General features: G+C 33.7%; 3 protein-coding genes across 9 annotated transcripts; 1 reads left to right on the plus strand and 2 right to left on the minus strand.

Moving 5' to 3' along the window:
- The first annotated feature begins 3,290 nt into the window (after positions 1-3,290).
- LOC119641579 (myosin-2 essential light chain) lies at positions 3,291-8,892 on the plus strand. 2 transcript variants are annotated; one of them, XM_038040337.1, is made up of 3 exons: positions 3,291-3,394; positions 3,472-3,499; positions 8,392-8,892. In XM_038040337.1, exons 1-3 carry the CDS (start codon positions 3,392-3,394, stop codon positions 8,802-8,804), a joined length of 444 nt encoding a protein of 147 aa, XP_037896265.1. In that variant the 5' UTR covers positions 3,291-3,391; the 3' UTR covers positions 8,805-8,892. The 2 variants fall into 2 exon arrangements, with proteins under 2 accessions (XP_037896265.1, XP_037896264.1); XM_038040336.1 differs by lacking the exons at positions 3,291-3,394; positions 3,472-3,499 and adding an exon at positions 8,201-8,303.
- A 148-nt stretch (positions 8,893-9,040) lies between these two features.
- On the minus strand, positions 9,041-11,474 carry LOC119641578 (putative serine/threonine-protein kinase STE20-like). 4 transcript variants are annotated; one of them, XR_005247853.1, is made up of 5 exons: positions 11,099-11,474; positions 10,584-11,021; positions 10,268-10,516; positions 10,038-10,200; positions 9,041-9,765 (listed from the first exon to the last, which is right to left on the minus strand). XR_005247853.1 is itself a non-coding variant. In XM_038040334.1 (4 exons), the coding sequence occupies exons 1-4, from the start codon at positions 11,403-11,405 to the stop codon at positions 10,109-10,111; spliced, it is 1,086 nt and encodes a 361-aa protein (XP_037896262.1). In that variant the 5' UTR covers positions 11,406-11,474; the 3' UTR covers positions 9,041-10,108. The 4 variants fall into 4 exon arrangements, 1 of the variants encoding a protein (XP_037896262.1); XR_005247852.1 differs by having other exon boundaries at positions 10,004-10,200; XR_005247854.1 differs by having other exon boundaries at positions 9,041-9,521; positions 9,592-10,200.
- A 2,436-nt stretch (positions 11,475-13,910) lies between these two features.
- LOC119641561 (E3 ubiquitin-protein ligase SHPRH) lies at positions 13,911-23,817 on the minus strand. 3 transcript variants are annotated; one of them, XM_038040303.1, is made up of 13 exons: positions 23,681-23,817; positions 21,192-22,373; positions 20,724-21,124; positions 20,480-20,654; positions 18,913-19,015; positions 18,271-18,832; positions 18,020-18,200; positions 16,286-16,671; positions 16,106-16,227; positions 14,926-15,196; positions 14,692-14,852; positions 14,440-14,626; positions 13,911-13,961 (listed from the first exon to the last, which is right to left on the minus strand). In XM_038040303.1, the coding sequence occupies exons 1-12, from the start codon at positions 23,742-23,744 to the stop codon at positions 14,440-14,442; spliced, it is 3,795 nt and encodes a 1,264-aa protein (XP_037896231.1). In that variant the 5' UTR covers positions 23,745-23,817; the 3' UTR covers positions 13,911-13,961. The 3 variants fall into 3 exon arrangements, with proteins under 3 accessions (XP_037896231.1, XP_037896230.1, XP_037896232.1); XM_038040302.1 differs by lacking the exon at positions 13,911-13,961 and having other exon boundaries at positions 14,357-14,626; XM_038040304.1 differs by lacking the exons at positions 13,911-13,961; positions 14,440-14,626; positions 14,692-14,852; positions 14,926-15,196 and adding an exon at positions 15,204-15,320.
- Positions 23,818-24,192: the final 375 nt, after the last annotated feature.

Genomic DNA, 24,192 nt, shown 5'->3' on the forward strand with positions numbered 1-24,192 from the left:
GACAACACTGCCATTTTATTCCGATAACGAGTGCATAAATTTGTGGGTAATTCTTCCCGATAACATTTACATCAATTTTTCGCTCATTTTTTCGACGAGTAACGAGATTAGTTACGAAAGTTATAGAAAAGCTAATATCCATCAATTCGAGACATTAAATTGGTCAAATATTTAATATATATATATATATGTGTGTGTGTGTATATACACTTTAAATATGTATGTATCTCTCTGCTATAAACATACGGACAAGTACGACGAGATTGTATTGCGTTCGTACATATATGCAGATGTATACAAAAACATTCGAGTTTAAACGAGCTTTTTTCTACCAAACAAAGAAATTGGTAGAGAACAGAGAAAGAAAAACAAGAAAGTAATTACATTCGGTCTTGGTCGGATCTTCTTATCACTTACCACTAACTGCTAGTACGACAATTAGATGATGAATGGAAAGAAGATACCTTCGCTCAATATATCGATTCCACATTTTGAAAAATACTTTCATTTGACATCACATTTAAAATAACCGTCCAATTGTACAAATACAATACAATTCGTCCTGCATTTCAGCGAAATTTTCCATGTAATGCCAAAAGTTTAATGCAAGCTCTCAGATAGACAAGAGAATCCAAAGCAAAACGCAAACTGACATTGTCCACACTTAGTAGGATTAATTCTCATCTTTTAAGAAGATCTTTCTAGTTTATTATTCTGTGAAGCAACAATCTCTCTGGGAGCTATACGTCTATCCAACTCAGATTATTTATCCTGTTAACTTGTAAGTCATTTGACCTTTGACGAAAGTATTGAAAATCATATTTTTTATCATCTAAAAGGTTACGTTTTGTATGAAGAAAGAGAATAGCCTCCGTACTACTCTGCACGACCACTTTTGGTTTGAGAATTTTACAAAACTTTGCGAACTTTGCTCATGTAATGGTATTCTCAAGATAAGCAATTCATTACAGGTCGATTGCTTGTAAAAGTGATTCGCTCCTGTCCATTTTTAACAGATTCAGGCCAAAAAAGGTTAATGTAAAAAAATCTCTTCACAACAAGTCAAAATAAACGCAAATACGGCAGATCAACGCAACGAAATTTGCCCTAAAGATTTTAGACCATGATGCACATGATGACCAGAGATCCTATCTTTATTCACAGACTTACTTGTACTTGTAAGAATCCAGTTCGTCAGTTATACACGTACGATGAACTTAATTTTTCCCCGCTATAAACATTTAAGATCATCAAGACTTTTTTTTTTTAACGCTATAAAGTTATGGATTTCACTACCCCTTTTATCAAAGCTGTTGTAAATAGACTTGGAACTGTTCCACCGGGGTTTTCTAATATTCTGAATGTGATTTGTATTACGTACATTTTGTTTAATTTTTTCATTATAAAATTCATTAGAATTACTCTAATGTTATTTTTGTTGTGTCACTTGTGCAGGGAAGAGACTTCATAGTCTTGTTGGCAGAAAACTCATTTTTACTCTTAACTGATTTTAATTCGTATTAATTATTGATTAATAGATTTTAATTTTAACTTTTGTATCGCAAACACACATTAGTAGACCTAAGGCAGACAAGCAGCTTGACTTAAATCAAATTGATCCTTATAATGAAAGTCTGGGACTGGTTAGTGACGTAAATCCGTGGGCGTATTATATTTTCGAAATACATTATATGCCTTTTAAAACTTGATTTGAGATTTTCTTGGGGAATTTTCTAATACTTAAAAAAAAAAACTTACAAATTCAAGGTACAACAAGGGAAAAAGCATTTCCGTTTTTTATCTTCATGATTTTTGAATTAACCCTGGTAAGACTACAATAAGGAACATTCGAAATCAATCGTGTTAATCGTCCAGCCAGGGTTTTGTGAATAAAATCAAGTTTTCGGCACAAATATCCACTAACCAAGCTAATCAAGGGTCTATATATATGTGTATGTTGCAAAGCGAGGGTCTCACCTGGTACAAAGAAAATAGATATTTTTTTTCTAGTAAAGAAACTAACTAATCGAACATACAAGCAAACCACTTGCAATAATTTTCTTCTTTTTGTCATATTTTTTTTATATTGGTGAAATATGGAGCAATAAATTAAGATATAAAATGATTGTTTTCTTGTGTTTAAAAAAGAAAAAAACTTACATCGTTACGCTGTTGATGAATACTTTTTCCAAAAGAATTCATGATTTTTTTATAATTAAAATTTAGCATTACATGGAGAACAAATACTTATATGCAACGGAAAACGAAACAATGTAACACAACAGAAAAAAAAAACAACAAAACAAAACTGAAAATTTCAAAAAAAAGGAATTATAAGTTTTTTAAGTTTCTCTTTTTGTTTGGTTTTTCTTTTTTTTTTTTTTTTTTTTTTTTTTTTAATTTTCGAATAATTAATCAAAATCTACTTATTTTAAAAAGTTGATATATAAAAATTTGTATATCTATTTTTCTTTTTGGAACTTTTCTTTGTTCAACCACTACTGCTGCCGTTCTCAGGTCTTTGTTACAACAATCACAGCACTTTTCTTTATGGGTTGTAAAAAAAAAAAATAACAAACAAGATGGGAAAAATTTTTAAACAATTTGCACACACAAATATATATATATATATAAATATATATATATATATAAATATGTATGTATATATTTATATAAATATATTCATATATATATACATATATTGGTAAATGCGTAGTAAGTTGCTTGTAGTAATTTCTTCTTTTTTTTTTAATTATATTTTCCCTTTTGTTTTTTAATACATTATTACATATTATTTTTTATTTTAATCACAAACAAAGACTTCTAATTGTATGCGATATTGTTTTTGTTTTTTTGTTTTATTTACGTTTTCTCTTGTTGCTTATTTTTCGTATTGCATTTGCCTTTTATTTTTTTGTATTCGCCTTCAAAAATTACTTTTTGTACTTTGCTTACTATTTTTTAAAAACATTTTTATGTAATAATTATTATTTTATTTTAAATTTATATTTTTTCAGATATTTTTCGCTCTTCTTAAAAACGACCAAATGCAAGAATCTTTCCGTAAAGTTTGTTAGGAGAAAATGTATTTTGCATTTTATTTAACCTCAATTTGTAGTTGTTGTTGTTATTGTCGTGTTGTTGTATAGGGTGGCCTTTCCTTCACAAAACTTTCTTATTTAATTTTCTAAGTGGCATTACCATGTAGTCAGGCAGTCAATGCAGTAAAAATGGCAATACTTTTCTTATAAAAGAAAAAAAAACAAAAGAAAGAAACTGAACAAAGAAGAAATGGTAGAATAAGAAAATAAATTAGTGACACATTCCAAAACGATTTTCTTTAGAATAGTTGTAAATTTTCTTTTGCTACTTTAATATAATTAAATAAAATATGGTAAGTTAAGCTTAAATAATATCGAAACGTCTCTAAAATAAGCAAACTACCAAAATAATATCCTTCGTTCATTTTAGGCTAATTATACGGAAGACCAGCTTGCTGGTAAGTTAAAGAAAATTATCAAAACCTGAAAACGAACTCGAGATTTTATCTTATTTGGGAGTTGCTTTCAAAGTGATGTGGAAAATGACGCATGTTTGAAAAGAAACGGATAAATTAGGCAATTCGAGATCAAATGATTTTCCAAAAAAAATTTAGAAAAGATCATCAGAGTATATTTGGTGTCTTCTTATCTTCTACTGCGTTGTCAGTGGAAGTTATTTGATCAAATAACTTTTGCTTTAATCATTATTGGTAACTCATCGAAAGTTTACAGCAGCGCATCAGAATACATTTCGTGTTTTCTTACCTCCCATTGTGTTGTCTAGAAAACAAATGTTTTATTTATTACGAACTGCTTCCATTTTATATAGTTTTTTCTTCGTATATATTATTTGTGTGACCTTTGCACAGAACACCTTCAACCGTAAATGGTTGTTGTAGCGAAGCACGTTCTATTAAAGATAAATCCTTAAAAGGAGAAACTCGATTTATTTTCCTCGTTGTAAAAAAAAAGAAAACAAAATTTTCCATTGGATTTCGTAGAAAATTACGCAATTATATTTATTGACAACTTCGCTTTGCTAGCCAAGACGGTTAATTATTGGATATTTATTTGATTTAACGATACGTTATGTTCCTTCCCCCCTCCGACTGTCACCTAGAAATACAAAGCAAATTAAACCAAAACTATACGCAATGTTAATCGATCTAGCATTAAAAGAACGTTCGCCTGTCGGTTGTTGCCACGCTTCATTTTTTAAACATCAGGATGGACAGTGAGGTTTTGAGATCTAAAAAGCTTTCATTGCAAAATGTTGTGTTCGAATACGAGCTCCTTTATCTTTAACTCCTCTTTGATATTTGGTAATTAAAAAGAAAGCAATTATACTGCAGTATCGTTCCGATTGAAAATATTTGGGAAAGTAATGTAAACGTGCAAAGTAAATATCATTGTAATATATTAAAACCCCTGCAGTTATTATGACTTAAATTAGGGGTACATTACAACTTCGTTCTGTAAAAATCGTTCCAAATCGCCAACTGAGATTTAATAAAATATTTAGCAATTACAATACATTGTTTAGGAACGTTGGGTGTCAAATATTCGCGCTAAGGCGAATATACATTTTACTTGCTTGTTTCTTCTATAAGTGCAATTAAGTGAGTATTTTTTTTTTAATTTTATTATATGGCCAACATTCACAACATAGCCAAAAGCAATGAAGTATTTGCGCCGTAATTAGTTAGATAGTTAGATTTGGTGTACATTTCGTCTCTTAATATTGTTGTTTGTGTGCAATTTATTTAGAGCCAAGAAATAAATTTTGCGACTACAAAAAAAAGGATGATCACTAACAACTAAGGCTATCAATTATTCCTTTGTTTAAATGGTTAGTCCAGTCGTTGCAATAAAGCCAAATATTTTACTAGTATTGAGTTCACGAGATACTTTCAAGAAATTAGCAGAGCCCGCGCTTAGACGCTCCGAAAACGAGTCCACAAATGTTAAATGGGCTTTGACATTTATGGCAAAAATTTTGATAATTTTAAAATCTTGCACAGCCAGCATTCCCTTTCTACAATGTTTAATGCATCGAGTGCTTGATGGAGACTATTTCGTCATAGGCAAATAATGAATATATCAACTTTATTATTATTTTTAAAAATACTTTTTTTCATTTCTCTACTTTGGTTATCATGGTCATCTTCAAACTCGAAATAAGCCCGAGCGGACAGACATGAATAAATTAAATGGAAATCTTTGTAAAGCATACATGTACACCGCCTAAAGAGTTTATTAAATGAATTTCTGAGGGTTGCGTACAAAATATTTGTGATGGGGCGCGTTATAAATAACAAAATTATACCGGATCGTGACCTAATCTTTTATACCCAACATCGTAATCCCGAAAAAAAGAAAAGAATTACATTTTCATACCCTATTTTCATTGATTGCTTGATTTTTTACATTTTTAGAATAAAAGTGTAGGTGTGTCTTGCACCTTGCACGGGAAGCAAAGGTGTTCGCAGTTTTCCTTATATAGACGAGTGGGCGTTGTAAGCGTACTTCTTGAAAAGTTTGGGTCATTTTCAAATTCTACGCAGTTGCACAGACGAACAGATGGACAGACGGACAGGTTTGGTACATTCCGAATTTGAAACTGGCCAAGAGCCTTGCTTCTGTGCGTTATAAAATTATGTGGAAGAGGCCGATTTTGGAAATTTATGTAGTGTACGTGTCGTGGTTTATAAGTAACAAGCCAAAAACACATAAAACAAAGATGTTTTCAATATTTTCTGTATAGGTCTTTGAGGATAATAGTCGTTTCGTTTGACCGCTTTAAGTCAATTTCAAATTTTTTTGCAAACTTCTAGCCGATATTGTCATTTTTGCAAACGAGAGAATGTTTACCAGAGATACTACACATTTACGTAGACGGATAGACGAACAGATGAATGGACCAACATTCGCAGATGCATTCTGAACTTGAAACTGGCCAAGGATTCATACACTTTGTGGGGCTTTTGAACCTCTCTTCTGCGCGTGATAACGATCTTGGAAAGGAAAAGAAATTGTGACACTATAAAACCTAACTAGGCCCGTCTGGTTTCTCCATTTTTGTAGGGGCACTACAGCGTCGCCCATACAATAGGCGGTCCACTTTTTGTAGCTTTATCTGCTGTTGTTTACGAGTAATGAGAAAAAAAACAATTTTTATTTCTTTTCAAAAATGGAGAGTTGTCAGTTTACGTGGTACTGTAGGCGTCTCCTTCGACTGATTTGAACCATTTCCAATACCAAGCTGCGAAAAGATCAGGATCAAGAATATATATACTTTGTGGGGTCTCTGAAGTCTCCTTCTGGGCGTTGCAAGCGTTTTGACGAAATGAATATGACATCATCCCCATCATAAGAAATAAACATACAGTGTCCACGACAAGAGCACGACTTTGAGATCAACATAGTTAATATTAAGCGCTTCTTTTCTTTTTTGTATGAATATTATGCGCGTCATGAAGTTTGATTTAAGGACGTATCTAGCCAGGTTTAGTTTTCTAATTCCTTTTTTTTCACCTTCAAATTTTTATAACAAAACGGGATCCAATTGAGACAATACGTGTTTCTTATGGCATATCGATTGCATGATGGTTGCGATAGAATTAGTGTATAAACTACTTTCTTAGTGTGTCTTTACGTTTTATCACTTAATGTCTATCTACAAATGTTTATCCGACTGTATTAAGTTCGCGGCCGAATGTAACGCCCAGTAGGGCTTAAGACATACCTACCATTTATTATACTGATCGACTCAGATTCATTTTCTGAATCACTTTCTGAACTTATGTACGCTTGACTGTTCATCTGATCTCTATGCAAATATTTTAGCGTTCAACCTACAGGTCGTAATTTTGGACATATTTTGATGAAATCTAGTGCTCTGAAGTGTCGGTTCCCTTTTTCGACAGCTTTCTATATAACGCCCTATTTTGAAAAGCCTTTCTGTGAAAGAAAATTGCAATTTTCAAAATTTCACTACGAAAGTCCCTGAGTAGTAATATTTTGATTTTCATAATTGGTATAAAAATTCTACTTCGGTTGGGCAATTTTTGAACTCCTCATAAATGCTTTCTTAGAGAAACTGGCAAATTGTTCAGTTTTCAATATTTCATGATGAAAATTGGTTCATAATAATAAAATGAGAAAGAAATCAACATTACCGGATTTGGGCCTAGTAGGTCTATTTTTGGGAATCCACCGCATATAAGCTGTCTCAGGAAATATAAATTCTTAATGTTAATGTTTCATTATGAAAACTTCTTCATGATAATCAAATTGACTTAAAAATAAAATGAAGCAAATTAAAACCGTATGGGACCCCAATCCCTATGAGATATCTCACGAAGAGCAAGACGTTCAGAAGAATAATATTTAATATTTAATATTTTACGATGGAAATTGGTGCACAGTAGCAATTTACCGAAAAAGGTAACGATAGAGAATTTGGAACAGATAAGTCTACATTTTAAGCTCCTAACATATATAGAGGTTATCATGAAAAGCACGCACTTATATGGATAGAAAGTCTAATTTCTTGTTTCTTATGCAGGAAACTGACGAAATAATAAAATTTTGTACGAACTAAATTAATCTGGCAAAGTTTAGGTCACATCATGTGATACTTCAGGTGGACTTTCATGAGAAGTATGTTTTTGTGTGAAAATAATGTGTAATTTTTGATGTATTAATACCAAAACTAGTGAACAGTTGCATTAGATGACGTTGTGTAGGATATCTAGTGGTCCATATTGCCTGACTGGAATGGCATGTTCTGGCTTAATTTGATGCTACAATTGTAAGGAAAACGATTTCAAATATCTACTGCCTCCAGAGAGGTTCATAACATTCATTTAAAAATTGATTAAATACGTTTTTTGAGAGCTCCGAAAAACAAACCGATTAATTGAAGAGAAGAGGCATTTCTAACGAAAGAGTATAACAAGAGCCTAAGCAGACTTAAAATATCAGCAAAGTGTTGGATACAAGTAGACAGACGAAGAGAGGGGTATAAGAATTATGTCTACATACTGGTTATGTACAAATTGGGTATGAAAAATATATACAACATTTTTAGACAGGCAAATAAATTTTAGGCATTTATCGTAAATTTTATTAAGTTGAAGTTTTAGTAGTTGTTTCCATTTCACGGGGTGAAATTGCATTTATACATTTTTCCGATTCTCATTTAAGCTAAAATGTATATATACGACCCGCCCACTAAATACACATTTACTACCTTGGAGGGTATGATATTCATTTTAATATAAATGTGTGCGAAAAGCTTGAGCATTTTTTAATATTTCCTTTTTCCCCCTTTTTGTATTTCTTATAGATTTTCAAGAAGCCTTCAATTTGTTTGACAATCGTGGTGATGGGAAAATCCAACTTAGCCAAGTGGGTGAATGCTTGCGAGCCTTGGGGCAAAACCCCACCGAATCGGATGTGAAAAAGTGTACACATCAATTAAAGTCGGATGAGCGCATATCCTTTGAAGTATTCCTACCTATTTATCAAGCAATTTCTAAGGCTCGTTCGGCTGATACAGCTGACGATTTTATTGAGGGCTTACGTCATTTTGACAAAGATGCAAGTGGTTTTATATCATCGGCCGAACTAAGACATTTGCTTACTACACTGGGCGAGAAATTAACTGATGAAGAAGTTGAACAATTACTAGCTAATCAAGAAGATTCCCAAGGTAATGTCAATTACGAAGAATTCGTACGTATGGTCATGAGTGGCTGAAAGGGAAGAGTTAACCAAATAATAAAAAAACACTACCACTACGATACATATATATATATATAGAATTTTTATGCCTACTTAGAATATTTAAGCAGCATTTCCTTTTTAATCTTTTTTTTTTTTATTGAGAAATCTGTTACACAAGTATTTTACCGGTAAAATGATTTGTTTGCATTTACAAAGTATTTGTATATTTACATAATTTTTTGAGCCCACAATTATAAAAAAAGAAAAAACACATTTTATACGTTTACATACTAATTTTTGCTTCTGTTGTTTTTTTCTTTGAAAAGTATATTACATCTAAACAATTTGTTCTATAATAAAAATAAATTAATAAAAATGTAGATTTTTATATTCTATAAAATGAGTGTGTCTTCATTTATACTTTCCCCACGCATGTCTGTCCGAGATTTTGCCCGCTATTTTGTCCTTTCTATCGAAGATACGATAGAGAGCTAAATATTTGTGCTCACAATTCAAAAGTGACTCAAAGGCTCACTCTGGTAAGATTAGGATTAAATGAACATAAATATTTTCTCAAGACGTCTGTTAGTGTGTTATAGGAGTCAGAAATCAACAAATAAGAAGTGCGGCTGCAACTTCCTTGCCAGATGTTCTTTCGACCCAAGTAGTATTCGGGAGCGCTTAAGGAAAAGTGTGCGATATTTGGATGAAAACATTTATTGCAGATAATGATTTACACACACAAGTGCACTACAGAAATAAATAAGATTTTTCCATCAATTAATTTGTTAGAATTACAAGGCTTTTCCAGCATTCCCACCCACTCGTCCTGAAATTGCCTGCTCATTGTACGGCAAGCTACCGCGACTCGTTACTCTTTAATCACATTTCGTGGCTTTGGAACAATCTACCAGCAGTTGTTGTCTTTCGCGCTGTGCCTGATCTCTCCCCTTCTCAGTCAAACGTAAGCAAATACTACTCCCTCATTACATAGCTAGATCAGAAAACATCAGAAAATAGTAGAAATTAACTCTGAAGGACTTTGTTTTTACAAAAAACAAAAAAAAAACAAAAAAGTGGAAAAAACACTTTATTGAAAGTGAAATAGTTAAACGTTTTTTTAATCTTCGAAAAAGAACTTGAATTTCATGTAGAAAGGAGGACTTGTTCGTTCAATGAATGTATGTAAGCACCCGTTTTTTGAACATCGTCTTAAAAGTAAAAAGCCTTACTTAAGCTTGAGCGTATTCATAAAGCGAATCATACCACGATGTGGATGTTAGACTCGTGTTTTGGGAATATATAAAATGTTATTAAGTGTCTTCCTATTGTTCGTTTCAAAATTCCCAAGACCATGTATCACATGCCCGATCAGCATTATCCGTAATCTTGATATCGTTTAATTTTGTATTTATATGCAAACTGTTGTCTGAAAGATGACGAAAGCGTATAAGAATTTTATTATTTTATATTGTCTAAGGATTTCCGTAGCCTACCTCTTAACTGTTCGTAATCAGTTATTTGCATTCCGTAGCGTTGCGTTACGTCCAAGATACTTGCATGACGACATTGTTTGAAAAATGTATGGCTAAGTAATTTAAAGGCTGCCCAACGATTAGTGGGTTTCTTTTCCATACATATCTCCGTGAATTGATGAAATTCATCTGTAAACAAACGTTGCAAGTAAATTTGTTGCGTTGCGGCAGCTAGGCTGGAATTGGTTTTATTTGTAGTGGCTAGAATATCTATACACAGAAATAATAATGTTGAAGGCTGTTGATAATTTTCAGTGACTTTTTCTTTTTTTTTTACCTATTATTTCATCTACGGCTGGGCAAGTAGTACGGTCTAGGAGAGTTGGAACATTGCCGCGTATCTTTTCCGTAAACATAAATGTAGGTTGCGAATCAGCAAAAGGTTCTATACCGTTAGCAAGTTCACAACAAGTTATGCCAAGAGAGTATATATCTGATTTCTCAGTGTAACCAATCAAATTTTGTTCTAAAACTTCGGGAGCTAACCAATTTAAACTGCGCGCACTATGTGGCGGAAGCTGGTGCAACGCTGTAACACGACCGCCATGTGATAAGAAACTTGTACAATCGCGAAAACCTGTCAGCACAGCTTTAGTTTGATTTAGTAAGATATGACTCCCTCTGATCGAACGATGTATATAACCACGACGATGTAAATATTCAATGCCGGCCAAAACATCCCTCATTATTAGCGCAATAAGAATTTCAGGGAAACCTAAACTTGCGAATAAAAATTCCATTAAAACATGTCACATCTTGGCTTGCATTCAAGGAGACCACACCACATCGCACCTGTATTGAAACAATTTTTTATTGTATCGCGGCAGCTGCCAAAACACATTAGAGGGGTTGTAACCCATAAATCACTTTCATTTACAAATGCCGTAAAAAATGTATGCAAGTTCGGATGACTAAATTGACGCATAGCCAAAACATCGTCGCGTATTTGTTCCGCATCTTCTTTTGATGCCTTCTCTAAATGATATTTCTTCAACGCAACGTATTGATTGCTCGCATTGCGAGCCATGTAAACCGTGCCATTGGAACATTTGGCTAATTCTAATTTAATATCATAATCATTAATCTTCCAACCAAACATTTTTCACAAAAGGAAAATTAAAAAACTCCTAGCTAATAAAATAAGAGAAACAAAAATAAATATACTGAAGGGATTTTTTTGTTTGCTACTTCAAAGCGGTATTGCCATACGCGGAAATTTTGAAATGTACACTAAATTGTAACATAACATAAAAATGTGAATTGCAAATTTTGAGATGCTTAACAATCGATCGGATCACCTTTGCGATCAGTACCCATGTAGCGACCTGTGTTGAAACAGTCCTTATATGAGAAAGCATAAGAATTTTCAAAATTTTTCGTCAACGATCTGAACTGAATCATACCCTTCGGTAATACGCGAAAAATTTGAATCGAACTGCCATTTTTTCAACTCCGTCCCATATAACCTTTAATCAGAAGTGAAAAGTTAAGGAAGTCAACTCCTCAAGGAATCTGTTAAAGTAGTACAAATCCCCGTTAGATGAACGAAATATTTCCTCGCGCAGTCTGCATAAGTGGCACAATTCATTCAACTTTAATGTCAAGCGCTTCGCATCTTCTTTCTTAAATACCTGTATTGGTAAAATACAAGAATATAAAATATTTAAAATCTTACTTCCGGCACTCGTAACTGGTTTAATTTACAGAAAACGAGAATAAAGGAAAAAGTGGCTTAAGAAGAACGAAGTTCTTTAAAGCGTAATAAGACCGAAGGTGCCGAAATTGCGCGCACTTAAACTAAAATGGGAATAACCGCCAACTGCCAACATTCGACTCATCAATAATGTCTATAATGTCCACATAAGAGAATCTTTGTTAAAAAATGCATAGGCTCCTCCACCATTTCCTGTATAAGGCCCGTTTTCATCATTTCCTTCAGCATGTCACGCTTGATGCCCCCAAACTCGTGCGACCAATGTACGGGAAATATTTTCTGGATTTGGCACCAATCATTATCTACAGTTTGTCAGTCAAATACTTTGGATCCTACTTTATGGTATTGAATTTGATATGAACGCTGCTCACCAACCACCTAAGTGGTTACAAGCTAAATATAATGGAAAGTACATCAGCGACTGCAATGTCGATTGGCCGATTCAATGGACTACAATGCGAAAATTTCATACATTAAGGAAAATCATATTGCTGACTGCTTGAGTTGCATAGATGTTGATAAAAATGAGAGCAATTTAGTGAACGTTGAAAATATTAATACAAGTGAAAATACGTGGAGTGAAGGCGGCTTTTCTTTCTTAGTGGCGGACAAAAGTCGCTCTCGGGAGGAGTAATCAAATGACAACTTCTCTATTTAGATAAAATTGTTAATAAGTTTAACACACAAATAACGATAACAGATAATAAAAATGATGAAGGAATAAGTTTATTGGATAAACGCAGACTGTTTATAGATGGACTACATTTAAAAATAACTCCATCGACGAATACAAGTAGTACTCTCGGTCAGGATTCAATACGTAAAAAATCATCCAAAAATACTGTCACAATGTTAAGTGATGTTCAGCTAAATTTTAACGAATACTTGGATTTAGTAGGCAAGTAGGCAGTACCTTTAGTAAAAATTGAAAAGGGGGAACCATTAGGCGACTTTTTCACTTTCTACAGACAGCAGTGAACAGCAACATTGAAGTTAGCTTTAATTCATCTTTGTCGGTTGATTGCAATGCATCCCTGGATGGCGGCAATGCGAGTAAATATTTAGACTTGGATGCTTGCAAAGGAGAACAAAACTTCGATAGCAGCAGAAGCCAAAATCCGCCTCAGCCACCTCCTTCCTCGCCAAATTCCTGTTCATTTGCTGAAGCTACTGACAATAGTTTGAGTGACGTTTCCATGATCAATTGTTATGCTCCAAGATCAAGCCGAACGAAATATGATAGAATTTGTTGACATGGGCAGAGGGATGGTATGCCCAAGGAGGGCTCTAATAAAACGTTTTATAAAACGCCAGTCTATACACTCACAATCTCTTTTACCAAATCGGACAGAACTAATTTTTATACACAATGTATACGCCTTTTGCGTATAGTTTGATAATCGTTGCTCATCATTTCCACGGGACGCGGCAATTCTTCAAGAAAACATCTAGTCCATAGGGGATATATGAAATCTCTGTTTGGCGTGCTCATTTCAACGTTAACATATTGACAGCAGACGTGTCAGCACGGCAGGCCGTGCTCGTCGGTTACTTCGGGGGTAGTTTCGGATGCTTCTGATTCTGTCGTCACTTTCAGAAGCCTAGGACTTATGATATGACCATTCGGTAAGTAGGTTTCCTCCATTCGTTTATTCCTTTAAGGGTAAAACATGTGTATTTCTTTTAGATGAACTTGCTGGCTCAGCAATGACACGTGCGTCCGTCTCTACAACCTGCGATCCTCTTCAAGTGACACTTAAATAGTTCTATATTCCGACAGACAGAGAGAATTTTTGCAGACATCAGGCGATTACATTAAAGAGTGCCGCTCGACGTTGGTCTTTTCAAGCAAGAATTGAAAAGGAAATATCATATAAAAAATTATTTTTTTGTAAACTGTCCGCAGTCTTTAATAGAATTTTCACGCAAGTAAGGAATGCACTGTAAATTTTACACATTTAAAATTGAAAGAAATGGTTGCTTACACTAATCTATTATAATCTACATATACACTATCACTTGCTTATTACAAGCTGTATACTAGACTAAATTATTATATATTAGTGTATAGACTTATATTAGCTTAGATCTCTGAGATTTGGTTGTATGTATACAACGGGTAAAATTTCCAACACGTTCTGGCAAAACTGATGAAGGTTGGAAAGATAATTACCAGGCAGCTTTCGTGTATTTTTCAGAAATTAAGAAAATAGTACGTCTAACTTGTTTGTACCTAATATTAGTATTTAAGTATACAATTTATTGCATAACTACTTCGGCACAAGAGCGCATCGGCTAATAACTCCTACAACTTAGTATCTACAACTTACTATATTTGGACATGATCATAAATAAAATTCAGGACTTAATACGTAAACTGGCATTAATATGAATAAATGAGAGATTTATAAATAAATACCTAATCACATTCATTTTTCTGCTCTAAAGCAAATAAACTCTCAAAGGCTTGCAATGATATATTATTAAACTCCCAATTTTTATGTGCAGCGGTGGTGTTTGTATCACTGCCTTGTTTAGAAGCTATAAAATTATAAATATTTTCCTCGATTGTGCCAATAACAATAAAACGATGAACGGTTGTTGACCTGTCGAGTAAATACAATTTTGATAATAATAATAATAATAATAGGAGACGTGACTCTTAAAATACCTGGTTTGTCCAAAACGATGAATTCTACCGATAGCTTGTAATTCTTCGCCTGGATTCAGTATTGGTTCGATCAGGAACACATGAGTAGCTTCAATTAAATTTAAGCCTTTCGAGCCGCGCAATAGCGGCATTAATAAGCAGGTAATACCTAAACTCGGATCCTAATAAAAAAAATGGCAAGAATATTTTTTATTCTTTTATAATATATAATAAAAATATGTTGTAAAAAATTACCTTAAATTCCTTGATAGTTTTTGTTGTGCACTGCGCTCTCAGTTTTATATCGTTGTTAGCCAACGCTCCGGCTAAGGCCGCTAGTATTGGCTCCCATTGGGAAAATATTAAAATTTTTAAACTCTCTTTTGCTTGCTTGGATGCTTCTTCGTATTGCTTTTTTAATTTCAAAACCAAACACACAATATAAGTGATCTTCGATGTATAACTACCGTTGATTTTAAGATCATTTTCTGGTACTTTCTTCGAGATGCGAGTAGCATAATATAAACTGCGCAAGAGACAAAGGAAATGTATATATAATAGGATGATTGTATTCAAATCACCGTGAACTTTAGCTATTCGTCATCGGTATGGAAATTCTTGGAAAATTTCAAGGAAGATAATTAAAAATTCTGAAAGTAATTTGAATGATCGATCAAGATCAAGGTGTAAGAGAGAAAATTGAAATGTACAGAAATATTACCTAATACTGTGATCAAAAAGTAAGTAAGTAAAATATTCAAATTAAATTGTACGGGTATACCGATTATGAGAAATATTTACATTCAAATTTCAAATCGTGCAAGCGTTGTTGTTAGCGCTTCAGTTGAGCTTGGTTTTGTACGACACAAGAAATGTTTTTCCCACTTCAGACAATGCAACAACGATTTCTACCTACCAGAAGTCATGAAAGGCACCATTACGCAAGATGAAAGATCAATGGAAAGGCGAGTCCAGACTTCGCCAAAGTCGCTCAAAAATCAAGTTGGATCTGAGTCAAGTTTTCTTCGGCTATGGCGGTGTTGTGCCCTAGGAATTCGCTTAATTGAGGATTTGATTTGAAGATTACTTGAATATAATGAATAGATTTAAAAAAAAAAAAAAAAAAATTAAATTGTGCTTACTGCTTGGGAAAAACGGCACAAAGCAGAGTCTTCGACAACCAATCAACTGAGCTGTCTGGTAACACTACTGCATTGATAATTTCTTTAGGCAGATTCCACAAGTTGTGGAAAACTTAGATAAGGGATCAAGGGCCAAAGGATCATAATAGGATACAGATTATTTACTGGAATTTCGTTAATTTAATAGCTCAGGTATTCTAAAAATTCAATTATTGCATTCTACGGTGATGCGTAAAATAAAATTTATTGTAAACAATAAAAATATTTTCTAAATTTTTGTTTCGTGCACGTACTTTTGGAAACGTTGAGTATGACGGCAAATGGAACATTTGAAATGCGATCGAAGATTTGATACTTGTTTCAAATGTTTTAAGCAAGTGTAACAAAGATGATGGCCGCATTCTAAAACAGCGTACTAGAAAAATAACAAACGCAATAAAATCGATCAATCTTTTTCTCTCTTTTTGACTTACTCTATCATCTTCCTCGAAACGGCATATCGGGCAGGGTCCAGGATCTTTTTTATTCTCCAAATGTTTGATATATTTCAAGCGGGCTAATTGCGTGACAAACATTCTTTGCGCCTCGTAAAGCTGCTCTTTCTGCTCCATAACGCGTTGACTGATCTCATGTTTAAAAACTTTAAAATTTGATTTCTCTTCAGCATTTTCAGCCAAAGATATGCGCATTTTACACATATTCAACTCATCGTACGCCTTAATAGTGTATTCCATTTCTATCCATAATTTTATAAAACTCTTACACAACATTTGTAAATTATCAAAATATTGTGTTAATTTTTCAACACTCGCTTGTACTTCCGGTTGTCTGAGTTTAGATTTTAAGTAACTAAAAATGACTAAAAGTATGAGAAAATATTAAAAAGACACATTAGTTATTGCAAATTTCGATTAAAAACTAAAACAAGAAATTATTTTCTTTAAGATAAAAAGTTAATCTGAAAGGAACATTTTCGGACTTTCGTTGAAACTGGACTTTAAAAACTTGTCATAAGCCATATATAGCCAGAGGTTTCCAGAGATTAGAGGTGGGCTTGAACACTTACTTAACATAAATCTCATCATTTTGTTCGTTATTGTCGCTTTAATAGGAAGACTCAATTCCAACTCAACTCAATTTCAATATGATGTGTAGACAAAGTTTTTGAGAAGAACGAATCTCGATTGTCTTTTTTCAAAAATGTAATGATACCTTGCGCACTTTCCGCGTATTTAATGTTTGCTTGAATTTTATTGATTGACTTTTCGTTTGTAAGTAAACAAACACGTGCATCAACCAGCCAAGCGGATCATCTTTCTCCAGTGCCATCTACGTATAAGATCTAGCGCAAGGCGCGATAAGGCACCAGAAGAATTAGATAAGCGATCATGGCATGGTAAAAAAATATATTTGCAAAAAAATGCATAGGTTAACGTCGGGTAAATATTCTATAGCCTTCGTCTTGCTAGTGTCTCGATTAAGAGCGTCATATCCGTCTGCTCTGCTACTTTTGGCTTGTCACTATCCTGTTTGATGTGCATCAACCTGTCATGAGACTAAAGCCGAGTTACTCTTAAGTAATACGCTGGTTTCCCTTGACAGTCTCCAAAATTTCCGCTGAAGTTTTGATGTTTTTATGTAGCAAATATGGAAATTTGTATCATTCTATCTTATAGCAAAGGCAGTCGGCTTTTTTTTTGTTGACAAAGGGAATTTCTCAAGTAGGACTCAATGATGGCGCTTTCAAATTTTAAAAAAGCCGATAGCCTTAAAATCTAGTGCTTCAAGACTTAACGTTTGGAATTTATTTCTCCGGTTAAATTGATTGCAATAATAATGAGTAGGATTTTAAATTTATATCCGGAGTAAGCGGTACTCCTATGCGTAGGATATTTAAAAATGTGGTTTAGAAAGTATCTGCCTAACCGAAGAAAATATCCGAGTTTACAGGATCAATTTCGCAAAAGCTTCTTATTAGTTGGTTTCCTTGCACTGTATTATCTCTGACCACTAATCCCTCCAATGAGGATTGTCTAGCAGTATGCGGGCTCAAAGAACGCCGTATACGTATTTTCGCTAATAGTGGTACGACTAACGAAATATCACTCAATCAATAATATTTAAAAAATTATATAAAAAATATTTTGCAAAGAAATGTCACACAATGTGCAACATTTTTAATACATTTTAGTGAGTCGTTCGCTTACCTTTATTAAGAAAAAACTCAAATGAAGGATTATCGACTCCATCAGTTAGTTGGTTTTGTTCATCTATCACCTTCAAAAATAACAAGCACTCGAAGATGTTTATAGCGTCACGTATTTTACAAAGTTTACATTTTGACTTTTTAACTGAAGACTTTCGCGATTTTTTTTGTTTTTCATTTTCCTAAAAGAGAGATGGAAAGCGTATTACTTAGAAATCGTTCGTATGAAACTTTCTGCTATCAATCACTTACTCTTATATCACTCAGATGACAATCGTACACATCGTTTATTAATTGTGTGATATCTCGCCATGTAGCCGAACTGACTTGATTACGAGATTTTACATTATCACGAAAGTATTGCAACGAGTCGAAATCTTTAACTAAATTTTTCCATGACGTTGACACTTTAGTGAACCATACATTCATGAGGTACAGTATTGTTCTGACCGATGTTATTTCCCCTAATTTATATTCGGCATGTGTTTCTATAAAGCGTTGAGAGCACTCTTCAAAAATCTTCTGCAAAAAGGACGACAGCTCAACCACGCTTAGAATAAGCAATTGATCTCCCAAAAATGGCAGATATTCTTTTGTTATGTCATCATTAATTTGTTCCAAAATACTACAATAAGCATTATTAACTTGCGATAATGTGTTCGAATATGTTTCCAAATATTTCCATTCTAAAGCATTGTACTGTTGTTCATATTCAATCAATGTTTCTTCAGGTAAATCATTCTCCAATGGTTGTAATATTATCAAAATTTGCATTATATTGTGAAGAGCGTGGATTTGCAAAAGTTTATCGACTCTAAAGTTGAACACATATAAATTTGAAAAAAAAATGTTACAAATAAAATAAATGTTGACAGTAAACGGTAAAAAACTTACGTAATATTCAATTCAACATAATTCTTAGCCAATTTGAGAACTTCTTTATAATGTATTAATGCCTCGTCGTACCGTTTCTCTAAAAAATGCAATGCTGCTAATCCTAGTACAATTTTAAAGAAATTATATTATACGTCAATTAGGTCGCCGAGAGCTGCTTTTTTATTTGCAGCATAAAATACATAAAGAGAGATAATTAACAACTTGGATATGTCATTAAATTTATCGAAACTTTATCACACGTCCCCCGACTATTTTGCGAGCTTATGGATTTATTCATTGAGTTCCTAAAAATTTAAGCAATGCCTGCATTTTTTAATTAGAATGCGACAATGGTACAGCTCCCCACTTAAAAGATGGGAATATATTAAGTGTTTTACTTTCTTTTGTGATGTCTATAAAAGAGAAATCTTTAATCGATTTTCGGAATTTTTCAAAGTCGGCACAAACAAAGTGTAACGCTCCAAATTGCCACTTGCTCGAGCTTAGAAATGAAATAATCTTGGAAAATTTTAATTAGTTTTCAGCCTTCACTTTTCAGTGTTCACCAAATATTTCCCAGCAGAGTTTTTTATTTCTTTTCCTTAACATCTTTTGCGTAAAACAAGTGCCCATCCAAATACGTTTTTGTTTCTCCCAGGAATGTCTGTCGGGAAGGCGTTCAATATAACGCCTGAAGACTCTTTAAGATAGCTAGTGGATCACGACCCATGATTAAATACTTTACACGATCCTGTAGCTACGACTTGTCAACATAAGGCGTTATATGGGAAATGGTCGAAAAAGTGGTTCGAACCATTTTCAATACCGGGCTAAAATCGGTTAATGTACCAAATTTCAATAAAACATCGCAAAAAGTGTGACCTGTGAGTTGATTTAAAGAAATAAGATGGATAGAGCAGCTTCAACCAGCTTTCTAAATCAATCTGGCTCAAGTCCCTAAGAGTGTAAAAACGGTTTACTTCTTAGAAATCTTTTGACGCATTTGACACACTATTAAACGTTATTTAGAGCCTAAGTCTAAGCTTTTCATTTTCTTGCATAAAAGGCATACTAGCAGACGTTATCAAATAGGCAGCTTCCCTGGTAATCAGTATACATATTCCAACATTTTGTAGAGCTGCATACATCTTCTTTGGTAATTCTTCGTTATATGATTAATCGAAGAGATTATGAACAGCAGTGCGACCCACTTGGTGATATCACCACTAATGTATCGTGCCGAAGATGTGGCTCGAGAAAAATGCCTTAACGAAATGTGTCCTGAACGCTTGAAGTGGGTATTACGGCTGGTAAGCTGAAAGCTTCAATATATATACATATATACATATATATACATCATATCTTTAATTTCAAATAATTGCGTAGCGCTGTTCGATTTTGAAAATTTAGTAAAAATGTTAAAGGTAGTGCTGAAAGTTATCTGTAAAACAATTGCAATTGAAATCGCCTTAAATCAAAAAAAAATTTTTCCAAAAGAAGACTGCTGTGCGAAAGCAAAAAAAAAAAGAGTTGAGTTTTTTATACATACGTAACTGCACATTCATGTACATAATGGGTTACTAACCATTATGCGACGAGGCCATCGATCTTAACTCGGATTTACAGCTGAGCTCATTATTGGATTTCAAATAGTTATGCAATTCCTGCGGTTGAAGAAACTGCTTTTGCTGAGCTATATTATTAGAGGTCACCACGGGCATAATACAAGATTGACGTATTTTCAAAAAAGGTTGTAAAATCTTTAAAAATGTGAAATGAAAATCTTTAGAAGTAGTATCATTCTGTATTCGAAATTTGCTACGACTTACAATTTTCATTATTTGCGGTGATATGGTGATCATACGTTTTTTATACTTGTGAACGTTTTCCATAAATTTTTCACGACATTCTTGATGTTGCTCGCGGTAGAAAAGTTTTTCCAAGTTATCAAACTCAATGCGGTGTGTGACCTCTTGTTGTGGAGGTATCTTCAATTCTTCCATAATATCAACCTTACTGGTACGCCACATGCACTTCTGCAAAACGTTTACGAGCTGAAAAGACCCTTCACTACAACTTCCCGCATCATAGTGAACTACAAAATCGTTGACAATATAGTCCCAAAATTGCGGCTCAGCTGCCTCCTCAAAACCAATGAATTGCAAAAGATTCTGTAAGTCATTTAAAGAACGTTGTATCGGTGTGCCAGTAACAGCCCAACGATTAATCGCTAAATGAGATAAATAAAACAAATTTATAAGAATTTTATCATATCACTGCTGTATTCATTCGATTACCAGGTAACATTTTCGCTAAAGTTGCCGCTTTTGAAATATTTGATTCCACCATTTGTGCCTCATCTAAGCAAACTCGCCACCACTCAAGCATTAACAATGGTGTATGCATTCTCATCGAACGGGGTTTATTGCGCATAACACGTCCGCTGACGTTATCTTGAGTAAAATAGATATCACTGCGTAAGGCATTGTAATGTGTTAACACAATATCATAATTGGCCAATTGCAATGGACATATCCATTTGCCTGCAGAAACACCTTCATAGAGAAATACCTTTAACGTAGGTTGTACGTGGCATTTAATTTCCTCCATCCATTGGAAATTAATCATGTTAGGTGAGACAATAAATGTTGCTTTGCTAGGTATTTTCCCGTTATCTTGTATTACCTCTTGCCAGCAGGCTGGACAGAAGTAAACGCGTTCTACACCATCAATATCTTTTTCATATTTATCAACACAGTTCTTGTGCTGCCATAGGCAGCATTTGGTACACGAAATCAAATTTCGTTTCGAATCCGAATTACATATGCAAAATACTTCTTTTGCCATTCTTTTACGTTTTGCTAATGAGTTTTGTAAGAGTGGTTCTATGAAACTGGGTACCTGTACATTTAAGCGCGGATGGAGTAATATTAATGCTAGAATTTCCACGGTCTTACCCAAACCCATTTCTTCGGCTAAAATTCCACCGGGAGGCAATACGATATCGTCCGGTCTCTCTCGTTGAAAAAATTGCCCACAAAAATATTTATAAACCGTACTTTGTGCGTCTCTAGCTTGGAGTTCAATGAAATAGGCGGGGAAACGATGCACATGTTGTTCTCTTTGCAGAAGCCAATGAATGGTGCGTTCTTGGTATTTGCATAGTGTAGGTAAAAATTTGGCAGGTAATTTTAATGTTTTTTGATTATTAGTCTCAAAAATAAGATGAGCTTTCTTTAGAGCTTCAAAGAGCTGAGTTGTTACATAGGTTTTTAAGACCTTTTCACTACCACCCGGATTGTCATTTAGACGGCCATTGATACCTCGTGCTAGACTTGAATAGTTAACAAAAATGATAGAAAATAACTTTTCTATAATTTCATGTATAGCCTTATTACGTTGATAGCCTTCACGATAAATTACCACTAACCAGGATTCAACGAAGCCAAAGTCAATATTTTTAAAAGAAACGGTCGAAGCTGAAATATTAAATTATAAGGAATTCGTTAGATATTGGGATGTTTTTTTTTTCAGCTATAGAGTAAGCATGGAATAGACCAATGAGATATACGGCCTTTATGTCCAAATAAATGTTAATTTATATAACATGCAATGAAATTTAAATACATGGTTTTTGAGTTTTAAGTAGTAACCACACAATGCTGTAAGCTGCTGTAAGCTTAGGCTAATTAAAAAGTAGTCTAACAAAAGAAATGAAAATAAGTATACGATGTAACAATATTGCAGAAAATTCATAGTTAGCAAATAATCCAGTAACAGAAATGTTGGATTTTAAGTAATTAGGTGATTTCAAATCTATATATTCTAATTGACCAATGTTCAACTACCGAGAAACTAGAAACATACCAACCGAACTGAACTGTGCTGCATATTCAAAATAATGTTATATTAAAAACGAAGTTTTCTCTTCAGAATATTTAAGATGATTTTATACTGAGATGTCGTTAATTTTCTCAAAAATTTTTGACTGCAATAGGCAAAGTTTTTTTTATGGTACGACCACTTAGTGCGGTAAATTTCTGGAAGATCAAAAGTTTTGTAATTTTAACGTTAATCAACTCCTAAGCCGCCAGAAGAAGAGGGATTTTTCTGAGACAAGCAATTCAGCAGAGATGATTCTCAAATTAACAATGCCCTTGAGAATGTGAGCTCACTGCACTCGCCTAATTGGTTGTCATAAGCTGGATTTACCGTCCTTAAATGCTTTTTGATAGTATGCTTGCAAGATTTCACTGTCATCTATGCTTTCGCTACGAATTAGAAATATTCCGTTTAGCTCTATCGCATTTATAGCTCGGTTTATAATTTTGTTGTGATGTTTCAGCAAAATAGATAGCACTAGGCTCGGCGGGATTAAAATATAAGTTAAGATCAGCAAAGGGATTATAAGAGATTGCTTTTAGGGGTCTTCAATAATAGACCAGAAAACATCAGCGCATTCAAAAATCAGACTTTTTCAATTTTAAATATCATCCCATTTCGCTTTGCACAAGTTAAAAATGACTTAATATCTACTATGGCGTATGCTTAAATATACTTATCCTACAGCACTGCCCGTTTTGAGAAAAAGGTCTAGATTCCATAACTATAAGTTTTCTTTTGAATTTCCTATGCCAACCTTTGTGCCTACCTTGTGTCTACCTTTGATAGTGAAGCGAAAGTGGTAAGTTTAACGGAATTTTACCTAGATTACTTAATTGATGGATCCGTATTTTTGATAAGTGTAAGAAAAATTGGAATATACGTGAAAGCCTTCATCACTTACAAAGGTTCAAAATTTCTTGTAGTTCATTGGCGTGAGTTTGCAAAGAATTAGTTAAACGCCACATTCTCTCCTTATACTTAACACACTTCGCCAAATCTTTCTCTTCAATATTTACACATTGTTCTTCGGCAATTTTACACAAAATAATATCATCTCCCATATTGCTTTTTATAAAACTTTCATTATTCTCAATAGATACTTTCGCTGCACAAAAGTTTAACGCAAATAAAAATGTAAACAAATCGAACAGAGTTAACAACTCGTTAGTATAAAAATAGTTATATCGGCGTATATATCGGCGTGAAAATAACAAATCAGAACAGAATGCGTCATGAGGTGGGTGGTGAAAGTGGAAAAAAGCCAAATAGAGTTATCAGTTCATCAATATACAATTTTTACTTTTATTTATTTTATCTCAAAAGTTTTGTATGTTATGAGACGAGGCAACGTCTCTTACAACTTGTAGACATGCAACTTTTAATTTCCAGCGTTATTGGAGAAGTGCTCGAAGA

Source organism: Glossina fuscipes, unplaced genomic scaffold, assembly GCF_014805625.2.
Source record: "Glossina fuscipes isolate IAEA_lab_2018 unplaced genomic scaffold, Yale_Gfus_2 154, whole genome shotgun sequence".
NCBI lineage: Eukaryota > Metazoa > Arthropoda > Insecta > Diptera > Glossinidae > Glossina > Glossina fuscipes.

What these genes read in the sequence shown, in the direction of transcription:
- LOC119641578 (XM_038040334.1), bottom strand. Translation starts at nt 11,405, where the DNA reads ATGTTTGGTTGGAAGATTAATGATTATGATATTAAATTAGAATTAGCC. An exon ending in AGCCGTAGATGAAATAATAG is followed by an intron (nt 10,517 to 10,583) that starts GTAAAAAAAAAA and finishes TTCTGTGTATAG; the next exon opens with ATATTCTAGCCACTACAAAT. An exon ending in TGATTACGAACAGTTAAGAG is followed by an intron (nt 10,201 to 10,267) that starts GTAGGCTACGGA and finishes GTCATCTTTCAG; the next exon opens with ACAACAGTTTGCATATAAAT.
- LOC119641561 (XM_038040303.1), bottom strand. Translation starts at nt 23,744, where the DNA reads ATGTGGCGTTTAACTAATTCTTTGCAAACTCACGCCAATGAACTACAA. An exon ending in CATACTCAACGTTTCCAAAA is followed by an intron (nt 15,197 to 16,105) that starts GTACGTGCACGA and finishes TCTCTTGCGCAG; the next exon opens with TTTATATTATGCTACTCGCA. An exon ending in CATCGTTTTGGACAAACCAG is followed by an intron (nt 14,627 to 14,691) that starts GTATTTTAAGAG and finishes TTTACTCGACAG; the next exon opens with GTCAACAACCGTTCATCGTT.
- LOC119641579 (XM_038040336.1), top strand. Translation starts at nt 8,255, where the DNA reads ATGTATATATACGACCCGCCCACTAAATACACATTTACTACCTTGGAG. An exon ending in CACATTTACTACCTTGGAGG is followed by an intron (nt 8,304 to 8,391) that starts GTATGATATTCA and finishes TATTTCTTATAG; the next exon opens with ATTTTCAAGAAGCCTTCAAT.